This window comes from Chiloscyllium plagiosum, unplaced genomic scaffold (genome assembly GCF_037043375.1).
Source record: "Chiloscyllium plagiosum isolate Xiang-an unplaced genomic scaffold, Cpla_swu_hap1 HiC_scaffold_12, whole genome shotgun sequence".
Classification (NCBI taxonomy): Eukaryota; Metazoa; Chordata; class Chondrichthyes; order Orectolobiformes; family Hemiscylliidae; genus Chiloscyllium; species Chiloscyllium plagiosum.
In genome coordinates this window covers 18,453,744-18,480,857 of record NW_028270150.1, presented here as the reverse complement: position 1 = coordinate 18,480,857, position 27,114 = coordinate 18,453,744, and the positions used below count along the sequence as shown (strand labels likewise).

Sequence of the window (27,114 nt, the reverse complement as noted above, 5' to 3'; positions counted from 1 at the left end):
TACGGTCAACTCATGACGGGGCAGGCTGAGCTGTCAATTGTAAACCCACTCTGGAGAAAGCAGTGGACCTAGAACTCATTTCCCAATATTTTGACGCCATGCACCCACTGACGCTATGATTTAGTGACTTACACCAGGATACTGCCGTGGGATGATGGAGCGGGGGGAGGGGGGGGGGGGTGGTGAGGGTGAGCAGAGAGAGAAGGGGCGGTCTCACTGAGTTTAAGACGCAGCAGTGACGGATCTGTTACAGCAGAGCCGGCTTGAGAATTCGCTATAAATTCATTGTTACACCGCCTGACATCTTAGATCTTCTCTACAGGGAAAGTGGGGGGGTGCTTTACAAAAAGAACTTTGTCCCCCTGAAAAATAAACATTTTGACGCGTCTGACAATACAGAGTTTGGAAGTTTTGGGCAGAGCTGCATTTCATTATATTTTTTCTCTGTGTGTGTTTTGCACGCTGGGTTTTATTTTGTACAATAGTTATTTTGGAACCTGGTGGGTTTGTTTGGATTTTTTTGTTATTTTTTTCTCTCTCCTGTCACTGTAAACATGGTGCTGTTTGTTTTCCTGGTTGTCTGCAGCTTGTTGCAGACGATGCTGCACTGTTTTGCAGTTCAGGAGCCTGACCTACCTGCGGCGGGTCAACTCCAGCTCTCTCCCCTGCAGCGGGGCTGGCGGAGGAGGAAGGGGCCGGTGCAGAAGGTCGATCGCATTTACGCCGGGGATGGCAAGGTCGGCTACTTGGTGTACGCGGACGGCGAGAGGTTCCTGCTGGATTTGGAGAGGGACGAGGCGCTCGGTTCGCCCTCCCCGGGAAGCCCAGCACTGTCCCCGCTAGCCCAGGCGCCTAGCCCCCGCTGCTTGTACCGGGGCACGGTCAACTCCGAGCCGGAGTCGCTCGCCGTCTTCAATCTCTGCGGAGCTCTGCGAGGCTTCTTCGCGGTCGGCCACTCCCGTTACACCGTCAGCCCGCTCCTCACCGGCTCCGGGAGCGCCGGGCTGCTGCCTTTCGGTGGCGCCGCGGACCGGGCGCCGACGCCACACTTCTTCACCCGGGACCGTTTCAGCTTCGAGACTCCGTCCGCAGAGCTCGGCCGCTGTGAGATCCGCACCCCCTCCGGTCAGCCCCCTGCCCGGAGCCCCCAGCCCCGGAGCTCCGGCCGCTCCAGGCGCTCGGTGTCCCGGCTCCGGCATGTCGAGCTGCTGCTGGTGGCTGACCAGTCCATGTCTCAGAAGTACGGCGACAGGGTCCGCCACTACCTGCTCACCCTGGCCTCCATCGCCTCCAAGCTGTTCGGGCACGCCAGCATCGAGAACCCGGTCCGCCTGGCCGTGGTCAGGATCATCGTCCTGACCGAGAACCACCAAGGGCCGGCGATCAGCAAGAACGCGGCGAGCACCCTCCAGAACTTCTGCAAGTGGCAACACAAACAGAACCAGGTGGACACGGACCATGAAGAGCACTATGATGCTGCTATCCTGTTCACCCGGGAGGTAAGCCAGTTCAACACACACAGACACACAGATAGACAGACAGACAGAGACAGACACACACACACAGATAGACAGACACTCAGGGACAGGAAGACTTCAAGGTCAATGGGTAGATAGATATAAAGATGAGATAGATAAGTAAATACATAGATCGATGAGATAGATGGATTAGATGGATAGCGAAATGGATAGATGGGTGGATACATAACAAGATGGATAGATGGGTGGATACATAGCGAGATGGATGGATGGATACAAAGATAGATAGATAGATAGATAGATAGATAGATAGATAGATAGATAGATAGATAGATAGATAGATAGATAGAAAGCGAGGTGGTTAGATGGATGGATAGATAGACAGATGGATAGCGAGATGGATAGATAGACAGACAGATAGATAGATAGATAGATAGATAGATAGATAGATAGATAGATAGATAGATAGATAGATAGATGATAGATTGATTGATGAAGATTAGCTAAATGGATAGGCAGATAGATACTGGTATGTTTGAGCGTCGCTGTTATGGCCAGGAGCAATGAACTTTAACTCAAATAGCAGTGTTCGCCCCTGCCTATGCGCGTCTTGCTTTATAAACCATCATGTCAAACGCAGTGATTCCCGGGAGAAACTCAATGTTTACAATTCCTTGCCCCATGAATTTGAAAAGTTCGACTAAAATGCATAAACTGCGTTTTTATTGTTGTGTTCTTTGCTGAATTGTCATGTTGTGGTTGATTCAGAAGGTTGGCGGCAGCTAACAGTGTGCTCCTGACTGGAGAGGGTAGTCAGATCTAGTTCGCGATTTTGGAACTGTTCAGGCTTCCGGCAGTGGATCCGCTTCCCAGGAGGAGTGAAGATGAAGTCAGCCTTCACCAATAACCATCCAGTTAAATGTTTATCAACATACAACTCTGTGGCTTGCTCTCTAAATCTCAGCCTCCAGAAAAAAAATTGTCTGCCAAATTTGGTTGAGTATTTGTTCACGGACACGTGACGCCTGTTGAATGTATAATATTGCGAAAATTAGAATGTGTCGTCCTGTGAAAATTAAAATAGGTTTGCCCAACATTTGTGTTTACACCTAAAAAGGCAGTGCGACTTGTGCTAATTCCAGAATCTTTGGATCAGCCTCCGGTCAGCTCTGTGTGGTTTTTTTTTTCATTCGTGGGAACTTCAGAAGCTGGAAATGTAAGTTTTATAAAACCCGAAAGAACTGTGGATGCTGGAAATCAGTTCAAGTTCAATTGCAAGTTCGATGCCGAGAGGAACAGTTACGAACACAAACTTCCCTCTTTAGCTTCGCTCCTGTAGCCAGACAACTGCAGAAAAATTGTGGAATCTAATTTTAGATTTGAAGAGAAAGTTTCACTAGCTCAAGGCATAGCGATTGGACAAGAATGGCGTGGGGTGGGGGGAGTTAGTCCAAACCCAATTATTTTGACACGGGTTTTGCCCCCTTTTTCAGCTCATTGCTACGTATCCAGGAATTGTCTTTGCCTTGCCATTCCCCTTTATACAAACAATGTTAACGTCAGTTAACCCGAGCTCGACCGTTTATTTTTAACTGGCTTTTAGATGCCTACTTAAATAGTTTCAATGCACGGGGCGTTATGTTTAAGATTACGTTATATTTCTGGTATTTGTCCCTCCTTTATTCTTGTTACTTATGCTTTGGTGACTGCGTTTGTAACGCCATCGAAATGCAGCAGCTTTCCATCCTCAAGGAGGTAATTGGTTTTCGGAATCAGTTGAACCAACAGGTGTTCACGTACAGTTGTACAGATCTGGAAAAAGTCTGACCTGAAGAGTCAGGGTTTTTTTTGTTTCTTTCATTCTCGCCAGTGTTCCTGGTTTTGGGGGAATGCTGTTGGTGCCTTTTTTCCAATCGCAATGGGGCCAGGGAATTGTATGTTCCAGGCTGTTGAGTGACGGTTGACAGCTAACACACTGAGCCTGGTGCGTATTGTTTTTTATTCGTTCATGGGATGAGGGCATCGCTGGCTCAGCTAGCATTTGGTGCCCAGCCCTAATTGCTCAGAGGGCAGTTAAGAGTCAACCATCATTGCGGTGGGTCTGGATTCTCATTTTTACCAGATCAGGTAAGGATGACAGTTTCCTTCCCTAAAGGACATTAGTGAACCAGATGGGCTCTTCCAACAATCCACAATAGTTGTGTGGTCATCATTAGACTCTTAATTTCAGATTCAAATTTCACCATCTACCATTTTAGATTAGATTCCCTACAGTGTGGAAACAGGCTCTTCGGCCCAACCAGTCCACACCGACCCTCCGAAGAGTAACCCACCCAGACCCATTTCCCTAATGCACCTAACACTATGGGCAATTTGGCATGACCAATTCACCTGACCTGCACATATTTGGACTGTGGGAGAAAACCGGAGCACCCAGAGGAAACCCACGCAGACACAGTGAGAATGTGCAAACTCCACACAGACAGTTTCCCGAGGCTGGAATTAAACCTGGGACCCTGGTGCTGTGAGGCAGCACTGCTAACCACTGAGCCACCGTGCTGCCCTTAATGGCAGGAGTTGAACCCAGATCACCACAGCATTACTTGAGTCGACTGGATTAATAATTTAGTAATAACTCCACTAAATCATTACCCCTTTTCACTATAAGTTGTTGGGCACCAGTCATCAAAAAGTGGCATTACGAGGTTTTCCTTTTCAGGTTTTGTGCATTGAACCCAAATATGAACCTGAATAAGATTTACCACAAGCTGGTGACCTCAGTTGGCGAGATATTATGCTAGAGTGTGGTGCTGGAAAAGCACAGCAAGTCAGGCAGCATCCGAGCAGCAGGAGAATCGATGTTTCGGGCAAAAGCCCTTCATCAGGCATCATTCCTGATGAAGGGCTTTTTCCTGAAACGTCGATTCTCCTGCTCCTCAGACACTGCCTGACCTGCTGTGCTTTTCCAGAACCACACTCTCAACTCTAACCTCCAGCATCTGCAGTCCTCACACCTGCCTAGATATTATGCTAGAGTATAGTTCAGAACACCATCAACAGTGTGGCTTAAATTTGTGCTCTATCTGAGGTGGACTTGAGACCTACCTCCCATCTTGTTCCTGTGGCCACCACTGACCAAACTGTCCTTCAAAGTGAACTTCAGCAGAGAATGAATGAAAGACCTGACCTCAGGGCTGATGTATGATATCACATCGGCATAAGATTGATTGTCTTACCAGAGAGCAGCAATCAAGATTGGGACCTTTTTGAAGCTTGTCAGCCAATGAATAGATGCTTATTCAAGCCTAGCTAGACTCATTAGCCTCTGTGGTAGTTTGAAGTAATCTTTAACTGCTTGAACTGGAGAAAAGCTCCAATTTTGAATAGCCATAGCATTTTCACATGCTTACTCTTCATCTGAGCAAATGTTGAGAAGAACACAGAGAGAAAGAAATGACTAGCTCTTAAAAGGACCAAGTATATGAAGACTTGAAAATGTGAATTGGGACGTTTTTCCAGGTCAGCTGAAACAGACAGGATACACAACACACCTAGTCACCTGATAGGAAATCATGCTAACACTTCTTGGATACAACTTCACTTGCAGCTATTATGTGGGGAAGCAATAGCCTAGTTGTGATGTTGCTGGTCTACTAATCTAGAGACCCAAATAGTGTTCTGGAGACCTAAGTTCAAATTCTGCCATGGTAGACAGTGGCATTTTAATTCAATAATATCTGGAATTAAGAAGCTAGTGGTGACCATTGCCTATTGTTGGGGTTAAACACATTTGGTTCACTGATGTCCTTAAGAGAAGGAAATCATCTGGCCTACATTTGCCTGCAGACCCAGTGCAGCAATGCAGTTGACTCCCACCTGCCTCAAGCCAGCCACATCCTGTGCATGAATAAAAAGCAGTCCCTGTTTGCTTTTCTGTGTAACTAATTTGTGTGAACTTCCTTGCTTCCTCAAGCTACAGCAGTCCTTTCTGCTCTTTTCCTTCCTACAGTAAGTATTGATTCATTGAGTGTTCTAATTTTTTTTGTCAGAACTTAAAAATTATTGACATAGCTCTTATACTGCATGATATTGGGTGGCTCAGTGGTGAGGACTACTGCCTCACAGAGCCAGGAACCCAGGTTTGATTCCAGGCCTCAGGTCACTGTCTAAATGGAGTTTTCACATTCTCCCTGTGTCTGCATAGGTTTCCTCCCACAATCCAAAGATGCACAGTTTTGTTGGATTGGCCATGCTAAATTACCCATAGTGTCCAGGAATGTGTTGGTAAGGTGGATTCGCCATGGGAAATGTAGGGTTGCATGGATAGGATAGGGGGGTGGGTCTGCATGGGATGCTCTTTGTAATGTCAGCGTGGACTCGATGGGTCGAATGGCCTGCTTCTGCATTGTAGTGATTCTATGATTTCAGCCATGTAGCAATAATAGCACTGCAAATGTCATGAGTGCCTCTGATCCACAGTATTTAAGAAATTAGAGTTCTTCTTCCCAATCTCAACCTAATAATCCCAATCCACATCTCCTACCTCCACCCCACCACTCAAATGTCTGCCCATACAGAGGTCAGTGAAAGACTAATTGAGTTTGCCTGTTACAGCCTCCACAGTTCAATAACATGCTGTCATTCATTGTTAAGACTGGTGAGCTACCAGAAGATTAATCGCTCCAATGGAAGAGTACATTCAACCCAGAGTCAGGAAATGAGGGGACAAAACTGAAAAGAAAAGAAAATAGATATTTGAAGGAGTCTGTATAACAGGCCAAGTGTGTGTCGGGGGATGAGCAGAAATACCTGGCAATGGCATTATCTTAAGGCTTTCAAAACATCAGTCACTGTCATACTGAGTAAAGCTGAAACATTTCTATTATATAAGGTTTGTTTTAACCTTGGCAAAGCAGTGACTTTTAATCATGAAGATGTTATATAATAACCAAAAATGTAGTATTTCATTCCAATGTGACCCATTACACAAACTAGCAGGGAGTGTTTAAAGTCAGCTTCCAATCCTGAAGATCCCACCATCAGAATATAATGAACTTAGCAGCAAATACCACTAACAATACTAAGCCATACTGACATCTTTATGTATTGCTATAATGAGTATAATATCCTCTTATACAGGTCAGACTATGGCCAATAGATGTCTCATGACTCATTAGTGTCACCTGCAATGCACTTGACTGCCTTATGTATCTGACTGATTGATGATGTTCCATTTGACAGCATTTTCAGGAGAAGAAACTGGTAAAAGTGGCATACAGTAAAACACTGTAAATGTCTCCCTACCTGCTCTGAAGCTCAAAACATGTTGAAGTATAGGTGATAGGTACCAGACCTGCCCCAGCAATCTGCTCAAGTTGCAGTTCTTCATTTGTGAACCTAGACAGTAAATGTCATGAGGCTTTTTGGCAGCTCCTTCTTGGTATCTTGGTTATTATTTCCACCTGTCATGTGGGAGTCCTAGATGGGGTATAGCTGATATCTATGAGATGGAGTTGTGCAGGCATTAGGTTCTATTTTTATCTAAAAATGCTTTATGTTCTCTCTAACTTCATTTTAATGTAGCCCTTTCCTGCTCTACCTCACTTTTGATGGTTTCCATTGCTCATCATGGGCTTTGCATGTAAACCTCTAATTGGCTACATGGGTGGTTAGTAGTTAAAGACAAAATAAAGTCATTGGTGATTTGGTGATGGGGAAAAAAAAATTCACTATGTGTGATAACACTTCCAGATAGAAAGAATGAAAAAAAAGGGCGAGATCAGATTACTTGCAGCGTGGAAACAGGCCCTTCAGCCCAACAAGTCCACACCAACCCTCTGAAGAGCAACCCACCCAGTCCCATTCCCCTACATTTACCCCTTCACCTAACACTATGGGCAATTTAGCATGGCCAATTCACCTAACCTGCACATTTTCAGACTGTGGGAGGAAGCTCACACAGACAGAGGGAGAATGTGCAAACTCCACACAGACAGTTGCCTGAGGCAGGAATTGAACCTGGGTCTCTGGCACTGTGAGGCAGCAGTGCTAACCACTGTGCCACCCATTATGATATAGTAATGGATGCATTTCAGTTGCATTTGCGTGTGATTGTGGATATAAAAGAAATGAGATGCTTTTTGATTCATTTACCTCATTTCTTTTTAATTTCCATCTTTGATTGTCTTGCACAATGAATTCCTTCTTTTTTAAGAAAAGGACTGGCATTGATCACGCACAGAGCTTTTAAAATTCCAATGCTTGAAATTCAGCTTCTTGAAGTCCCAACTATGCACAATAACTATAATTCCAAACATTGATTATTATTGCATCTCATTTGATCATATAAAGCAAATTTGGCAACATCTATAATTGTGCAATACAGGCTCTTTCATTGCAGTGGATCAGAAGGTCTGAATTCAAGTCTCACTTACTCCGGAGCTGTGTCAATGCACAGGTTAATTAAAAATACTTACAATTGCACAGGTGAGGAGGCATGTTTCCACAGTCAGTAACTACTCCTTCAGGAATATTTCTTTTGAAACCACAGTAGTTTACAAAGAGAGACATGAAGAATTCAGTACAGGAAATATATAAAAACTGAACCAAAGTCTGTCACATTGACAACTCCCCAAAATGATTCAAATTTAGTAACTGATGAAAGTGCATGTGTGTAAGTGAAGCAGTTACTTCTCCAATTTGGACCTTAGAAATTTGAATGGATTTGGTGAACAGTGCGTGGAGAAAATACTCTGTAATGCTTTACGAATAAAAGTGTTCACCTGTACAGAACAGGAAGATCTCAGGCTTGATTTCTAATCAGTAATACATAGATGATCTCAAGAATGTTAGGGGTAAAGGTTTGTGTCTGTATTCTGGTGGAGGAAGGTTATCGAGAGAATCTGTCCCTGATCACTGTTTTGTCACTCCTGTTAGAAAGGCAGGGGTGGATATTGAGTGGAGTCAGAATGGGGTATGTTTTGATGCCATCTACAATAATACGCTGTGCAAGCTTGGATATAATATCAAGCTAGCATATAATATCCCAGTTACTATTAGCACAAGTTCAGCCTGCATCTGAAGGTTCCAGGTTCAAGTCCTACTCCAGAGATTGAACGCAAAAATAAAGGCTGGCTGTCTAGTATACTACTGAAGAAGTGTCTTCTTTCTGATAGACCAGGTCCCATCTTTCAGCTTGGGTAAGTGCTCCCTTGGTACTTTCTCAAGGAAGAGCAGGGAATTACCCCTCGTGTCCTGTTTGATAGTTATCCCTCAATCAACATTGTTGGTCCTCATCACTTTGTTATTTGTCAGAGATTGCTGTGTGCAAAATTGCCTGCCGTGTTTCCTACATTGCATTGATTGCTTCACTTTTACACAAAGGTACTTCATTGGCCGCAAAGCACTATGAGGCATGCGATGGTTTTCAAGTGCAATACAAATGCAATTTTTTTTTTTAATTGTTAAAGCTGTTTCTAGCCAAATTGATCGTAGGTTGAACATGGTTGAAAGACCACTAGATTCCTGGCTTGTGCCATGGTCCAAACTGCTGACAATTCAGTAACCCACAATTCTATTACTTTTACATAATTTATTTTTCATTTATCAGGTGTAATTACCTTGTGGCATATTCCTCTGTTTACAAGTACAACAAAATATCTTGCATGGCCTTTCATCAGAAGATAATATGCCATTCATTGAAGAAGCCTATCCATGTCATATTTTATATTACAAGGAAAAATAACCGTTAATTACACAGCTACCTTCCCATCATATGATATTTTATTTTTGGAACCTTTAAGAAAATGAATTGTAAATTCTTAGGTTTCATAGTAACTCTCTTTTGGAGAAAGGAGGCGGAGATAGAAGGGGTTGAATCAGAAGTGAGAAGAGCAGGTCAAACCATTCAGTGTACAGTGAGGTCACTGATGGAGGGAACTGGTGATGGAGAGTGGTTAGAGAGTTGTGTTTATCAATAATCGTACTATGAATAGAAGAACTTATTTAGGGAAAGCTCACTGTTGACAAGGTAACTACTAAATCCCACACCGGAACAAAACTGTGACTAATATTGTACATGTTTTTTTTTGGGTCATACTACTGGGTAAATAATAAACAGGGAGCCTGTCTGTTTGTGTGTGTGTGTGTGTGTGTGTGTGTGTGTGTGTGTGTGTGTGTGTGTGTGTGTGTGTGTGTGTGTGTGTGCGCGCGAGAGAGACAAAATCTTTCTCCGCTGTGATACCCTCAGCCTTTAAATGGAGGCAGCAATGCAAACACTAACCAGCAAAAGCACCTGACTCTGGAAGCTGTGAACTAATGCCAGGGGCCTGTGTGAAAACACAGCTCATTGCCTCCTTCCTTTAACTTGTTTGCTTTTTATATAATTATTATTTTTATGCCTCTGCAGTGCTGTTTAACTCCCTCCTCCTCTTTTTTTAGAGCGCCACTAATAGCCAGTTTGCATAGATTGCGGGTACTGCTCCTTTTGGCGAGCAGAAAACATTCATCACCATCCACAGAGCAGAGAAGAACCCCATCTCAATAAGTTAGGGCTGAAAGCATTCTCTCTAAGGGTGAAACAGATTATTTACGAGCAACCAATGTCTTGACATGGTGGCTCAGTGGTGAGCACTGCTGCCTCACAGGGACCTGGGTTTGATTCCATCCTCAGGCAACTGTCTGTATGGAGTTTGCACATTCTCCCGTGCCTGGGAGGGTTTCTTCCGGTTGCTCCAGTTTCCTCCCAAGGTCCAAATTTGTGAAGGTTAGGTGGATTAACTATGTTAAATTATGTCCAGGAAAGTACAGGCCAGGTGGGTTAGCTGTAGGAAATGCAAGGGTAGTGGGATGGGCCTGTATGGGATGCTATTTGGAGTGTCGGTGTGGACTGAATGGGCTGAATGGCCTGGTTCCACATTGTAGGGATTCTAGTGTTGATCTATTCACTTAGCTACTGCTTCTCTGTTTTGTAGTGGCAGTGACATACACTATGATCCTGTCTATTTACCTTTATATAATAACTTAAACAAATTAGTGGATACATATTGACATAGTTTAGAGCTTGTTACAAAACAATATGCATGGCAGTGAAATATTTGCTTCATAAAAATAAGCTGAAAGAATTGCAATGCTGGAAATCAGAAAGAAAAACAGAAATTGCTGGAACAGTACAGTAGGTCTAGCAGCATGTGTGGAGAGAAATCAGAGTTAATGTTTCTGATCCAGTAACTCTTTCTCAGAATGGAAGTGTTTATTCCAAATAGATTAACATCTTCATTAATGTAATCACAGAATTTTTATACACTAACGTTCAGAGAAGTTGTAAAAAAAATTTGTGATGTGTCAAATGCTGGGAATGCACCTTAGAAAAGAAGCTGTCAGCTGATGGTCTGATTCATTGCTCAATAACCATGACCCACCAAGTTTTGTCAAACATCGCTCTTTATCAGGAATACCAACTCACAGCTTTAGTTTTGTTTTTGAACTGATGCTTTGTGCTTTATTTAAGAATGTGGAGCAGCTTTGAATCTCACTGTGGATCCTCAGAAGTAAAATGTGAAATGTAGATAAAGAGTTCTGTATTTCCAGGAAATAGGAGGGGATTATGATAAACAATCTTCCTGACCATATCTGGTTAGCTCTGTAATCTTTCATTCTTTGATTTATTCTATATACTCATACACTTCACAACAAAGACACAGTGCTGTGCTGGATACAGTTCTGTGCGCATCGGCCGCTCTTAAAGATTTTATCAAATGATTCTTTTCATACCAGGCTGCTCAGTTCAGATTGTATGTGCACTACAGCTAAGACTGATGCTTTATCTTATTCTAATCACATGCACGATCATTGCATAACAGTCAGGTGACACTACATGGTCCAAATTAAATTAACAAAAGGGTGATGGGGTGATTGTAGATAAATGTTAACTCAAACTTATCAATTTCAAAAAAAAATTCATTGGGAACAATTGTGTTTGCCAGACCTTGAAAATACTTGTCTGGAGAGGTATTAAAAATAGCAACTATATGATGTTTGAAACATGCCAATGCACAACCTAAAAATGCAAACCATCTTTGCAATATAGTCATAAAGGAAGGCAACTACTTAATGTTGCGATTTTCTTACATGGAATCTGAAATGTACAAGTAGCTACAATTACCTGGATTTATCTATCTAGACCACAGCCCCAGGAGTACAAGAATAGCAGACTGAAAAATGAGTCAGGTTAAAGAGCTTTGTGTGACTGTTGTTCCAGACTATCCTTGAACAATGGAATATGAGATTTGCTGAAACCATATAAATCATTGAAGCTTTGTAACTTAATAAGTTCATACAGTGTCTCAGAAGGAAACCATATGGGGGTGAAGTGAGGTGGGGGGTGGGCATGTGGGGTGCTGCCCTTAGCTTTTAATCCAAACAAAGGTATCAGCTGAAAGCATGTGAAGGACAAAAGAAGTTGCTGGCCTCCACAATGCATTTAAAGCGACTCAAAAATCACTCAGTAATGTCCACTTGTACCAACAACATCAAATCCGTATAAACTGTCAGGTAAGGGAACCGATATGTAAGAACCCCACAAAAACAAAAGTCCAATCCTAAGGTAAGGGTTCCTCTAAAACCCCAATATTCTTTTGCTTTTACGGCTGTAGCTCAACTACTTTCAGATCAAGCCTCAATTTAGAGACCTGAGCACAAACAATAAAAACCACCCTTCATTGCATTACTGAGGCACAGATGGAAGTGCCTTTTTCTAAATCAAAAACTAAGCTGAGGTTCTGTCTACACCCTTTATTAAAAGTAAAACCACCCCATGGTGCCATTATGTATAAGAACAAGGGAGTTACACACAATTGCTGAACAATGTTTAACTCTCAATTAACATAAGTAAAAATAGATGAACTGGTCACTTTCATGTTACAGTTCGTGGGAGTGTTCTGCAAACACAATAACTGCCACGTTTTCTGCATTATAAGGTGACGAAAGTTCAAAAATACCTTAGTGATTGAAAATTGCTTTGGAATATCCTTGATGTGGTGGTGCCAGGGTTGGACTGGGGTGGACAAGGTCAGAAGTCACACGACACCAGGTTATAGTCCAACAGGTTTATTTGAAACCACAAGCTTTTGGAGCACTGTTCCTTTGTCACCTGCATTCATTATGTAAATAAAGCCATGTCCAAATCTAGATGTTCAAAATGAGTGTTAATCACTTTCTGGTTATGTTCTCCACAGTGGCTGATAACCTGAAAAGTATTACATACTTCCAGCTGAACAAAATGACATGGCAAGATTTCATGCTTTGAAACCTTTACAGTAACAAAATTACTGAAAACGTATTGACTAAACGCTATTATCTTTTTGTAGCTAACTGTAGAGAGCTAACTATAATACATATCCCATATTCCACTCTTCATGGAATTACATCATTGTTCCCACCTTTTAATAAGTTTCCATATTCTCAACTCCCCAGTTAGTTATTTTGATTGATCATCTTCTGGCATTTTTCTCAGTTTTGATGTGTGCTTTAAATCCACCCCCAGCGTAAATCCTGTTCTGATGATTCTTCCTACCCTGGCCACACCAAAATGAATCCATGAGGATCTTTGGCTAGAGGGCATCTTCCTCTTGCAAAGCTTTTTCTCTCTGCTGACCACATAGAACCTGTCTGTGATGTTCATTGATTTGTAGAGAAGCCTGTAACCCGATTGTAAAAATGGCTTCACTGCCGTCTTTCCTGTGGCTTCATGAAACATTGTTAATTTTGCAGAGAAATTGTAATCAGCTTTCCTGATCCCAACTCCCTTTCATTTTAGAAGTTTACAACATAACTGTGTACAACCCAAAACCAATGACACCCTTCTGAGTTTCTGGCATTTTGGAAGATTCACAGCCTACTCACTGATAGATTGCTGCCATTGTCTCCAAGGGTAAAAGCCTTGTACTTTGTTCGCCCAGGAAAACAATCTCAGCCTTCCCTTAATCGTTAACAATCAAACCACTCAAATGTACTGTCAGGCAGACGTCAGTTCAGGTCACATGACCTCTTGCATTTACCCTGAATTTAAAGACACAGTCCCAAAATATAATTACAACTTCAGTGATGCACTTATTGCCTGGAAAATGTTACATTAATGATGCTTTGCTTTAATGTTCTGATATTTAATTGTTGGAAATTTTACCTCAAGTCTTAATCCATTAGTTGGCTGTTGATTGTCAATCGAGCATGTGGTTATTATTTGAATATCTAACAGTCCTTCTTGTTTTAAGAGTTTAAATCTAATACATTTCTATGTTTTTACCTGCAGAATTTGTGCGGACATCATTCGTGTGATACTTTGGGAATGGCAGATGTCGGAACCATTTGTTCTCCTGAGCGCAGCTGTGCAATCATTGAAGATGATGGCCTCCATGCTGCATTTACAGTTGCTCACGAAATTGGTATGGAAATTTTCTTTAAGAATCAAGTTCTAAATTCAAGAGATAAATAGACAGAGGGATTGGCCTCATTGTGTAGGCGTAGGGTCGAACAGAGCTGAATTTAGGGTCAAATCTCCTACAAGAATGAGACCCAAATTGTGAATGTATCAGCTCGCTGCAAGAATAATCCCCTTATTCGCATTCCTTTGCTCTTTTATCAAACATGTTAAAGATTTTCTATTCGCACTGTTTGTTTACTTCCACTTTACAAGTTACCTGGATATTTATATACCACTATATCAAGTAGGCAATACACCATCCTCAGCATAGAAAACCATCTTACAATGCCTCTCATTTTTGCATTGATGGTTTCAGGTCAATGCTTAAGACGTCCAACAATGGAAATAGATATTTCAACTTTACATCACCAAAACTTGTTATCAACACATTAGGTGTTTCTTAAACTTGGGTGGTAGGGGAGTGCACTGTCTTGAGGGGAGTTGAGGCGGGTAAACTCGCAACTGTTAAAATGTCGCTTGATAAGCACTTGAAGTGTCATAACATTCAAGGCTATGGGCCGAGTGCTGGAACATGGGACGAGTGTAGGTTAGTATTTTTCGTGGTATGGACTTAATTCACTGAAAGGCCTTTTTAATACCCTGTGACTATGATTTCTATGATTCTTCACTGTAATGAGTTACTCACATTGTTCGCCATATACAGAGCCTCTCCTCCATAATAACACCATGATGAATCTCTTCTGCGCCCTCTCATAGTCTAATCAAAAGAAGTGCCACCATGCAACCACCTCTGTGTAATTGAATCTGGTTCCCGAGAATAGGATTGGGTAAAGTCTCTGGGAACATGATATGTCATACTGACTTAGATGCCAAAATATCCAAGCAAAAAGTCCAAGGTCCAGGATACCAGGCAACAATTCAGCACTAAAAGGGGATAGAAGCAGTGCTAAGAGATGCTTAGTTTGGATTTTTGAATAAGATTGTTCACCAAGAGGTGCATTACAATCAAAATGATGGAATAATGTTTAAATTGAGGCACCAAGTAAGACAATGCTTATGTAATAATGTAACTACTTCTTGTTGATCAAAGGACATCTCCTAGGACTGTCCCATGATGATTCCAAGTTTTGCGAAGAGTCGTATGGCTTGACAGAAGATAAGCGGCTAATGTCTTCAATTCTGACCAGCATTGACTCCTCCAAACCATGGTCAAAGTGCACTTCTGCTACTGTAACAGAGTTCTTTGATGACGGTCATGGTAGGTATCCTCAGATGGGCTAATAACAATGTTACCTATGTTCCTCTTGTGTTTTAGTAGCTCCTGTGTTTTATAAATAGTCACGTGTCAAACCTCGCTTAGGCTATGCCAATAGAATGCAATCTCTCTTCAGTTGAATTGTTTGTACGTAAGATAACCAGTCCCACATGACTTAGTCAGTCAATCATGGCACTGTCAGATGTAGCTCATTTAATAGTCTACTCTGGTACTCCGAGATATAAGACTGCAGGTTCAATCCTACTGTAGAAACAAAGAAACTTTAGTAATGTGGCCAAACTGGTTAACTAGCTACTTGTAAATTTTTCAACACAGTCTAAAAGCAGCTGGAAAGAGTGGGAGAGATTCCTGGTCAACTATGTGATGGATACGGGTTGGAACAACTACCATAACTATCCATAGCTCCAGGCTATGACATGCTTTTAAAAGGGTATGTTGTTGATGCAACTTGGACTTAGCTTGAAGGTCAGTGTAGATCAGAAGGGTGCCAACAGTCCCTATGCTGGTTTGGGTGATTTGGGATCTCCGCTATCCTCCAGTGGAGATCACAGCATTATGGGTCTGCCCTATTTTCAAGCCGAAAATTTGAGGGAAGGATGGAGGAAACCTGAAAGAAGAATCCAAATAAAGCATAAAGTAAAATGAGCGCAGAATGTGGTGTAAACAGAATTACAAGGAAATACTTCAATCATCATTTGTTTCATTGAGTGTAAAAAAGCAAGAAAACATGAACGTTCATATGGAGCCTTATTTCATCTTCAGAATGTCTTAAAATGATTCACAACCGGTGAGCTGTTACTTAAATATAGTGGATGATATCACATATTTTTTTGAAGAAGTAACAAAGAAGATTGATGAGGGCAGAGCAGTAGATGTGATCTATATGGACTTCAGTAAGGCGTTCGACAAGGTTCCCCATGGGAGACTGATTAGCAAGGTTAGATCTCATGGTAGAAGATGGAGGGTAGTGGTAGAGGGTTGTTTTTCAGACTGGAGGCCTGTGACCAGTGGAGTGCCACAAGGATCGGTGCTGGACCCTCTACTTTTTGTCATTTACATAAATGATTTGGATGCGAGCATAAGAGGTACATTTAGTAAGTTTGCAGATGACACCAAAATTGGAGGTGTAGTGGACAGCGAAGGGGGTTACCTCAGATTACAACAGGATCTGGACCAGATGGGCCAATGGGCTGAGAAGTGGCAGATTAATTCAGATAAATGCGAGATGCTGCATTTTGGGAAAGCAAATCTTAGTAGGACTTATACACTTAATGGTAAGGTCCTAGGGAGTGTTGCTGAACAAAGAGACCTTGGAGTGCAGGTTCATAGCTCCTTGAAGATGGAGTCGCAGGAAATTAGGATAGTGAAGAAGGTATTTGGTATGCTTTCCTTTATTGGTCAGAGTATTGAGTACAGACGTTGGGAGGTCATGTTGCGGCTGTACAGGACATTGGTTAGGCCTTATTGAAATATTGCGTGCAATTCTGGTCTCCTTCCTATCGGAAAGATGTTGTGAAACTTGAAAGGGTTCAGAAAAGATTTACAAGGATGTTGCCAGGGTTGGAGGATCTGAGCTACAGGGAGAGGCTGAACAGGCTGGAGCTGTTTTCCGTGGAGCGTCGGAGGCTGAGGGGTGACCTTAGTGAGGTTTACAAAATTATGAGGGGCATGGATAGGATAAATAGATAAAGTTTTTTTCCCTGGGGTCGGGGAGTCCAGAACTAGAGGGCATAGGTTTAGGGTGAGAGGAGAAAGATATAAAAGAAACCTAAGGGGGCAACTTTTTCACGCAGAGGGTGGTACGTGTATGGAATGATCTGCCAGAGGATGTGGTGGAGGCTGGTACAATTGCAACATTTAAGAGGCATTTGGATCGGTATATGAATAGGAAGGGTTTGGAGGGATATGGGCCGGGTGCTGGCAGGTGGGACTAGATTGGGTTGGGATATCTGGTCGCATGGACGGATTGGACCGAAGGGGTCTGTTTCCATGCTGTACATCTCTATGACTCTCTACAAATCTATATTCAAATATAGCAGCTAATTGCACACAGCAGGGTCCTACAAATGTAAGTGAAGTGACTAGCCCAGTGCTTCCCAAACCTTTTCTCTCACTGTGACCACACTGTAAGGGTTGAAAATTGTTGCAGCCCTCATGGATAAGTCCTCATGGTGAGAGTAGAGTAAGGGGAGCTCTGAAAGGAGTTGGAAACACAACCACTCTAACTTGGTCAGAGCCCCATGATTTCCATTGATAGCTCAGAGCTCGGCACCCCAAAGTTTCAACTCATGATCCCATTGGGATCCCGATCTCACTTTGGAAAATTCTGGACTAACCAGTTAACCAAAGTTCTTTTGTGGTTCTTCTTGAGGGAAAACTGTTGGAGAGAATTACCTGCCTTCTTCAGATAGCCATTTTGGGACTTTCACCATCTGCAGACAAGAGAGATCTTTTCTTAGTTTATCTCATGTGAACCAAAGGGGTCAGATAGTACGTTACATTAGAACCTGGGGAATAGATGTGGGCATTCTAAATCAAGTCTCCGGTGGATATAATTACAACTTGTAATTCAGCACAAGTTGGTGCGAAGTTAGCAGTTTGATAGCTCAATTGGGCAATGGAAACACTGTGATACCACAAGGACAATAAAGACAGACAATAATCCTGGGGTGAAAACAGATGCCAGATGCAGATTAGAATGATGCTATGGCTCTGTCCTGGAAGTGGCTGATGTTGACACAATAGGAGGATATTACTTTCCATCACTTCAAAGGAATCTAACGCGTGTCAATGATGGTAATTCTTGAATTGAATAAATCTGGTTCTTTTCACTTATTTGAAGGTTAGTTGGGCACAGCAAAGTTATCGACTGAATGGTATTTATTTTATCTGTTCAATGACACATCTTTTTAACCATTGAAAAGTCAGTGAGATTTTGCTTCCTTTATTCTAATTATTGCCACTCTGTCCTGATAGTGCCGGGTCTCTTTAAGGGGCACAGTTTCACAGGCATCAGTTCCTCTAAGTGCCTATTTATGTGCAAGTGAATGTGTCCCTGGTGGTATATTAGCCATGTCGCTGGACTAATAATCGGAGCCCATCAGGTCTGGCAGCATCTGTAGAGGAAAACTGACTTAACATTTCAAAACCAGTGACATTCATCAGAAAGGGAAAGTGTGGTATTTATGTTGATGACAGATTGTGGTGGAAGAAAGCGTAGTGAATAGAGTACATTAAAACAGAGCCAAGAGAGAGAGAAAAAAGGGATAGGCAAACAAAGAGATAGCTGATGATAAGTTGAGAGAGAGAGAGAGTGAGAGAGATAAATGCTAAAACAAAGATTGATGAAGAAACTCAGCAGATTTGGCAGCATCCGATGAGAAACAGAGTTAACATGCCGAGACCAGAGAGCCTCCAGTTCTGAAGAAGAGTTACTAGACTCAAAACACTCCTTTCTGTCCACAGATGCTGCTTAGACCTGCTGAGTTTATCTAGCAATTTCTGTTTTTGTTTTCGATCTCCAACATCTGCAGTTTTTTTTTGTTTCATTGTATATTTACTCACAAAGAGTTTGAATATTTGAAAATAGGTTGTCTGTGTTGGGAACAATCCATACAATACAAGACCTAGGGTTGTGGGCAACTGGCAACACAGTAATGTAGTTAACACTGAACCAGCCTATGACATGGCCAAGCCATCATTTCAAGGGAAATCAGGAATGGACAATTGAAGACTTTACCAGTGACACACCAACATCCCATGAAAAGGATTTTAAAATGCAATTACTTGCAAAAGATTATTGTATTGGTGAACAAGAGAAGAAGGAATCCAAGTTGATATTTCCTCTTTCTATTTAGTTCAGTTGTTTTGAGACTAATTGTACTAATTCTCCTGGCTGGATAGCAGTGCAAGAACTTTACATGTATATCGATTCACTGTCACACTTAGTAAGCCATCAGGGAAGCCAGGTTTTGTTGAATTTTTCAGGTTTTTCTAGATGTATGAATAGGTATTTTATTTTACAATGTGCTGAGTGTTCTCCTTTCTAGGGGATTGCCTCCTTGATCTTCCACAGAAGCCCCTGCATGTACCTGAGGAGCTTCCAGGCCAGAACTATGATGCTGTTCGTCAGTGCAAGCTGGCTTTTGGGCAAGAGTACACAGTGTGTCCAGGAATGGATGTCTGTTCCCGCCTGTGGTGCGCTGTTATTCGACAGGGGCAAATGGTGTGCATGACCAAGAAGCTTCCTGCCGTAGAGGGAACACCATGTGGAAAGGGGAGGATCTGTCTCCATGGCAAGTGTGTGGACAAAACCAAACGGAGGCATTACTCGGTGAGTGGGAAGTCCAGAGGTTACACCATTGATTAGACAATGTGTGTGTGTGTGTGTGCGCGCGCGCGCGCATGTGTATCGTGTGTCTGTGCCTCTGTGTGCTGTAGTTCATATGTCTGCATGTGTCTGTATGTTGATGTGTTAGCATGTGTCTCATGTCATGTGTGTCCATTTGTTTGTGCAAGTCTCTGAGTGTGTGTTTGTGTCCTCGTGTGTTGTGTGTCATGGGTGTGTATTTGTGTCCATATGTCTGTGTGTGTCTCTGTGTGCCATATGTTCATATGTCTGCATGTGTCTGTATGTCGATGTGTTGGCGTGTGTCTCATGTCACGTGTGTCTGTGTGTGTGTGAACATTTGTGGGTGTGAGTCTGTGTGTGTGTTTGTGTCCATATATGTGTGTGTGTGTGTGTGCATGCACACGCGTGTGTCTATCTCTTTGTCTGTCTGTCTATGTGTGTAAGTCTGTCTGTGCCTGTGTGTGTGTATGTTTGTAGTGAAGATATAATCAGATGTAACCACGAGGTGTTCCATAGTTGAATAGACTGCTAACTCTGGCTGTCTGGGCTCAAATATCAAAAATGCATTTATGTGGTTTTGGGTGTTTATAAAGACAAGTTTCCACCTTGAGAAGAGGAAATGAGAAGCAACACGGAATGATTGGTATGGAGAGATTCCCACATTAGCCTCAAAGTTGCCATTGTGCTGAATTTAGTTTAACTTCTATTAAAATATATATATACATGATATTCTGACGTTTGAGGGGTTGAAGGCACATATTTGAGGCACCGATTATCCAAGCAGCTGGTACCATTCCAGTGCCAGTCTGGAACTGAAAATGCAGCGAACAAAGATTCTGGTGCCCCATTCCAATGGAAATAAAACTAGTAAGTTACAGAACAACGTGCTGTTCCATTCCAATGTCGTAACGCAAAAGCTATTTTCCCACAGATCCCTTTTGATGCCGGCTGCCAAACAGCAGTGGGTTTTCTCCTGTTCCTGAGGATAAAACAAAATGTCATCTGAATAGTTTAATAGAGAAACATTGGCAAATTCTCAGTTCACAGTCCAGATGATGCCTGGCCCTGTGGCTATCAGATCAGGTTCAGTATCTTGAGGCCATGAATTTGCACCATGGTTGACTTGTAAGTGCGACTGGTTGGACTCAAATCTCTTGTTCCATAGTAGGTAGCAGAGGTTCGCAAAGATGAACGTGTTACTATCCTATGATATAATTTCAGGACCTCCAAGCAGAATTGGGTCGATTCATTGAGTTCCAAGTGATTGCATTTTTAAAATGTTGGATTTTTTTAGGTCTAGCACCCCCTATGGTTCAGTGGATGAATTAATTAGGTGAAAAAGGAAGGGAAGCGTCAAGCTAGGTTTTCTAAGCATGTTTAACCTTATTAAAAACAAATTGGGCTCAACTGAAATGCTCTTCCCTTAGAAATAGACAGCCAATGTCTAAATATGCATGAAAAATTCCATGGGCCAAGGTACTGGGAACTGGGAACCACTGGCTTTGGGCCAGGAGCATTAGAATTGAACTTGAGTTCGACAATGCGGAGAACAAGGTAAAAACCATGTGTCCTGAGAGAAGTGAACTCCATATTGCAGTGTCTCTCATTAAGTGGTCACACTGGCTGTTGGTAAAACCATCCACACATCTTGTGCCAGCAAAGTTGAAAATTCTTGAATTCTTGCTGACATATTGTTAACTCCTCCAAGTGCAAACGACTTTCTATGATTTACATTTGTTGCTGATTGAATTACAGGCTTCGGCTCATGGAAACTGGGGGTCATGGGGTTCCTGGGGAGAGTGTTCCCGGACGTGTGGCGGGGGTGTGCAGTTCTCCCGTCGACATTGCAACAACCCTGCCCCCAGAAATAACGGCAAATACTGCGTGGGGAAACGTGCCATCCATCGATCCTGCAACGTGACACCCTGCCCACAAACTGGTATGTCTATCCTATAATTCCTCTTCTTCTTCTTGGACATGAAAATATGCCAATCATGGATAACGCTTTGGCTTGGTTTGCTCTCCTTCCCTTGCATTTCCCGAGGGCCTCGCCCAACAGGGTTAAAAAGCTGAAGTCAGATTTCTGCATCTCACCCAAGTAGCCTTTCTCAATGCTTTATATCTTACTACCTGTGGGTGATTTGATGATCAAAGATTGAACCTGACACCATTCGTATGCAGTGCCCTTTCTAACAAAGTGGTGTGATCAAACACAGGAACCTGGGCTTGTTTGCAACCTCTCTCCCCTCCCCACCCCTACACACATACCACACCCCACACTTTCCAGCCAAGGGGCATTGAGGACTATTAGGCTGCCTTGTTGTTAAAAAGATGATTCAAATTACCAAAACGCAAGCATTGAATTTGGGACTTTTTGGTCTGCATGCCCATCATTGGTGATGCCAGTAGCCTTTCGACCAGCTGACAAGAATCTTAATAACAAATATTCCTATTGAAGCATAAAAAATTACAATCAAACATTGAGAATATTGAAGAAACTCAGCAGGTCTGATAGCATCTGTGGAGAGAGGAACTGAGTTAATATTCCAACTCTGGTGCCACTTTTCTTCAGAAGGAAAAGGCCTAGGAAATTGCTTTTTTACATTTCCTTGGAAACCCTCAGCAATCCAAGGAGCCATATTGATTGGCAGGAATTTCCTGTGAAGTGCTCACTGTGCCACCTCATTTTCTGGAAGTACTGTGCAAACCCCTTTGGTTTCTGGGAGATTTCCCAGCAGTTGGAGGAACTTAGTCCTGGAGGTACTCTGAGCCAGTCCTGGCCATTGTCCGCAAGGAAGGGGAAAGAAAATACATGTAAACCATTTCATCTGACTTGTCTTTTTAAGTTTTACTGGCAGGCCACTTGCAAGATAGTTGAATTATCTCACCAATTCTTTCTTTATGTTCATTCATGGGAAGTGGGCATCACATAATTACCCAGAAGGCAGTTGAGAGTCAACCACATTGTAGTGGGTCTGGAGTAGGCCAGACCTGGTGAAGATGGCAGATTTCCTTCCCTAAAGGACATTAGTGAGCCAGATGGGCTTTTCCTGACAATCAACAATGGTTTCGTATTCATCATGAGACTCTTTCAAATTCCACCATTTGCCATGATGGGATTTTAACGTGGGTCCCCAGAACATTAGCAGAGTTTCTGGATTAATAGTCTTGTGATAATACTAAAAATGTAGGTAAAGGATTTCTAACTGTATTCATTAGACATTCCAAAATGGTGGTAGGAGCAACCAATCCACCCTCTACATTCCCATGGTTTTATGGCAGAAATCTAGATACCATGGAATAGCCAACTGGATTAAAAATCTTGAGAAGTAACACCATATTGAATGGGAACAGAATATAATGAAGTTTTCAATCTTATAACATCTGTAATTGGAAATAGTTAGAGGTGAGCAGTGCATAAAGTGGTTGGGATAAGCCTGGGCCTGGCAAGTATTAAATGATGGATTTCAGACTTGGCAAGCTGATCTCACCAAAAGGAATCTGACCATTGGACTGTATGGAAGAAAAACAAAAGTACATCAAAGTTTTCAAAATGCTGTCTTTAAATATGAGCTAAATAGTTATCAGAACTGACCTTCTGAATAAATTTACATTTGCAAATAAGTTAAATTACAATGTACTTTGAAGATCTTCACAGCATAAGGAGAAGTGAATGATGGATTTGCTCATTTCAGAGCCCTGAAACTTGTTTGCACTTTTTCAAGCTTTATTGGTGGCTCGTGTTTTGAGTCTGCCGTCAGAGCCTATTGGTCTTGGCATCTTACCATGTAGTGTCTGATTGTAAAATGCCAGAAAAGTGATTTTTTTTTCCAGCCTACTGTTTACATGACCGTACTTTAAATTCTGGTTGTTTAGTCAAAAGAAAATTGCATTTCCAAAACAGTGGAAAATATTAAAATTCTTACTGCGTCTACAAAGCAGTGAGTTGGAAGAATACCACACAGTGAGTGTGTGAGACATCATGAAGCCAATTTATTCATGGCACTCCAACGAGCGAATTATGTGTGGAATGAAGTGCATCAGGATAGCAAGGGAGCTCAGTACATTTAAAAGCAAGTTCAAATACTGGCAGTTATTGGAAAATTTATTATGCAATGGAAAAATAAGGGCAGGAGGGAAAGTTAATACTCAGGAGAGCACACAGATAGTAGAAGAAGCTCAGTTATTGGAGAGGAGGGGAGTATAACGTTAGAAAGTTCAAATGGTTTAAATGTTAGGTATAGAATCATTGAATCCTTACAGTGTGGAAGCAAGCCATTCAGCCCATCGAGTCCACACCAACCCTCCGAACAGCATCCCACCCCAACTCTGTAAGCCAGCATTTCACACAGCTAACCCACCTTGCCTGCACCCTATGGGCAATTTATAATGGCCAATCCATCTATTCTGCACATCTTTGGACTGTGGGAAGAAACTAGTGCATCCAGAGGACACCCACGCAGATGTGGGGAGAATGTGCAAACACCACATAGACAGACACCTGAGGATGGAACCAGGTCTCTGGCACTGTGAGGCAGCAGTGCTAACCACTGAGCCACTGTTCCACCCTGAAACCATTATCAAAGAGAAGGCAATCAGGTTAGAAGGAGAACAATCTTGAGGGGCTGCATAAAGGTAGCAGACATCAGCAGTATTAAAAATGAAGGTGAAAATGAGTCCAGTATCTGAAAATTGGATTCAGGTTCAGTGAAGAAGATTAGGTAGTGATTCCAATATCAGTGGAGTGGATACGGTTACAAGGAGGAGACTATAATTGAAACAGAGAAGGTGAGACTAGGTCAAGCTTAATACCAAGCCAAGAGAGAGAAGCAATTATTGCCTGAGGCAGTTTGGCAAAATAGGAAGAGCACTAGAAAAACCTTCTTCATTGTTTCCAAGTAGACTATTGTTAGCCTTACTCCACTGGACGTTTTTCATCAGAGTGTAGGAGGTTGAGGGTGAACTGAAGGATTGATAAAATCATGAGGGATATAGATATGGGGAATGGCAGGTGTCTTATCTCTAGGACAAGGGATTTCAAGGCTGGGGGCATATTTTTAAGATGAGAGAAGAAAGATTTACAAAAGACATGAGGGGCAGTTTATTTCCACAGAGAGTGGTTCATGTGTGGAATGAACCTGCAGAGGAAGTGGTGAATGCCTGTACACAGTTACAACATTTAAAATACATTTGTATAAGTACTTAAATAAGAAACGTTTAGAGGGATATGGGCCAAGCGCAGGCAGGTGGGACTGGTTTAGTTTGGGATGGTGGTCGGCATGGATTGGTTGGACAGAAGTGTCTGTTTCCCTGCTCTATGACTCCAAGACTCTAGTCATTTCTCCCTATTTTACCTCACACCACTGTAGTTGCTGCTGCAGTTTGTGAAAAACATTTGGTTAGCTTGTATAGCATTTTTATTTAAAGGTGAACTGCTCTGTCATAATGAATAAAACTAATAAATCCAACACATAATTTTTTTAAAATCCTTTGATTCAAACAGGCAAATCTTTTCGTCATGAGCAATGTGAAGCACGGAATGGGTACCAGACTGATGCCAAAGGAGTCAAGACGTTTGTGGAATGGGTTCCAAAGTACGCTGGCGTGATCCCTGCAGATGTGTGTAAATTGACCTGTCGAGCAAAGGGAACAGGATATTATGTTGTGTTTTCTCAGAAGGTAAATATGTGAAGTTGGGATCATGACAAACTTTTTCCGTTCTGTTGTCAAGTTAAATGCAGCCTGAGTGTACGCCTGTGTCCGAGAATTCGATTTACATGAAAGCAATAACCAAAGGCAGCTTAAAAAAAAGCTGTCGAAATACAAGCCCCATGAAGGTAATTTTAAAAATACATACATGAAGCTGAAGTGCTTCACCTGGCCCCAGTAAGACCAGCTTAGACCATATCCACTAAACATCTAAGACCATAAGTGGCCTCAGCACTGGCTCCTTCAGCCACTGGTGATTTCCCCCTCTCTCCTGATCAGACAGGAAAGTGATGAACACAATCAGATAAACCATGAGCTTATTGAATGTGGAACAGGCTCATATAACCTTTTGTTCCTTATATTTCCTGTGTTCTTCAAAAGTGTTTGGCATAATCTCAGCCCACCAGCGGAAATCTCGCACTAAACCTCCATACAAGGCACTGGTGAATGCAGAGAAGAATCATGGGATGGTTATAAGCCAGTCTACGTGGTGGGTCCATGCCAGCTCTATGCAGAAGAAACTCAGCTAGTGCCATTTTTCTGTCCTTTCCCACAGCACTCTCTTCAAATGCTTGTCCAATTCCTTCTTAATGCTCTGAATGAACCTTCCCTGAGCCTCTGCATTCCTGACCATTCACAATGTGACACAAGTTTTCTTTATGCTGCCATTGTTTCTATTGTCAATCACTTTAAATCAGTGTTCTCCAATTCTCGACCCATCCTCCAAATCTCTCTGTCCACTGCACATCCTGATTTTAGACCTGTTTACCAAATCTGCTCTCAACTTTCTCTTTTGGAAATGGAAATTGATGTGCAATCATTTGGCTGGGAATTAACATGCAAAATGACAGGAAGTTTTCTCATTTTACACTGTGCAGCAGAATTGCATATCTGTTTTATAAAGAGGTCATTTAACAAGAGGGTTCTATTCCTTGGCACTGCTATTTCGTATCTTTATAAACACAAAACTTCATTTTGTTCTTAAATATTCTTGAAGTAAAAGTTTTATTGAGACAGAATATGGACTAACTTAAGGGGCTGCCACGGACCGATAGGGAATCTATTTTACCACACGTCCTATGTGGAATTTAGAGTCCAAAATGGTGTTAATGTGTTAATGTTTTCGCTCTTTTCACCTGTAATTGAAGAAAGCATTTGTGGCTTAGCATTTTGCCAATGATTTTAGCAATTCCAATGTATCACTGCCATTTATTTAAAGTTTCTCGGGACGGTTAGCATGCGCTTTGTTGAAAATAGGTTTGACACATTCCCTCCCCACCCAATGTGAAATACTGATTTGTAACCACAAGTCAGATGACGTGCCCAAAATCAATACTAACTCTCAGTGTTTTTGTAGACCTTTATCCTTCTTGGCTTCCTTATTTGCTATTAGTGTCAAATAAATAAGGATGGAGAGAAGAGGGACTACAAATGAGTATGGATCAGAACCGATTGCTGGTTTAACTGAATACTCATAAAATGAGCAAGTAAGAAACCAGCTTAAATACAAGGCAGGGCAAGAAAATACCTTGAAGAGTCGCTAAGCTGTCTGCTTCTGAGAAGCCAGTTGCCTTCTTTGCTGCATAACAATTGCCTTTACCACTTTGTAGGGAAGGCTTCAAGAAATAGTTTGTCTGTCAGATGATCCTTCCCTCAGTGAAGCTCTCTCCATCACAGTTTTTCCAATATCCTGTAACTATTACTGTAGTTACTGCTGCTTTCAACTTTACTTGCTGTTGCATTCGAATTTACAAATACCTCAGTCTGATGTTTGAGTGAGATCACTGATTGATGGCTCTGTTTGAGCTATAAAGGCGAGAGTGGCCAAGATAAAGCTGCTGCACTCTTGCATCTGTTGTTT

At 42.1% G+C, this 27,114-nt stretch overlaps 1 protein-coding gene across 1 annotated transcript in view; it reads left to right on the top strand.

Annotated features, from left to right (window-relative positions):
* The first annotated feature begins 260 nt into the window (after positions 1 to 260).
* Positions 261 to 27,114, top strand: part of adamts5 (ADAM metallopeptidase with thrombospondin type 1 motif, 5 (aggrecanase-2)) — a 38,464-nt gene continuing 11,610 nt past the window's right edge. Inside the window, exons 1-6 of the mRNA XM_043701394.2 lie at positions 261 to 1,499; positions 13,786 to 13,918; positions 15,008 to 15,175; positions 19,243 to 19,526; positions 21,300 to 21,483; positions 25,048 to 25,223. Of these exons, the coding sequence (XP_043557329.2) occupies positions 555 to 1,499; positions 13,786 to 13,918; positions 15,008 to 15,175; positions 19,243 to 19,526; positions 21,300 to 21,483; positions 25,048 to 25,223 (1,890 nt within the window). The 5' untranslated portion in view covers positions 261 to 554. The remainder of the gene's footprint in view (positions 1,500 to 13,785; positions 13,919 to 15,007; positions 15,176 to 19,242; positions 19,527 to 21,299; positions 21,484 to 25,047; positions 25,224 to 27,114) is intronic.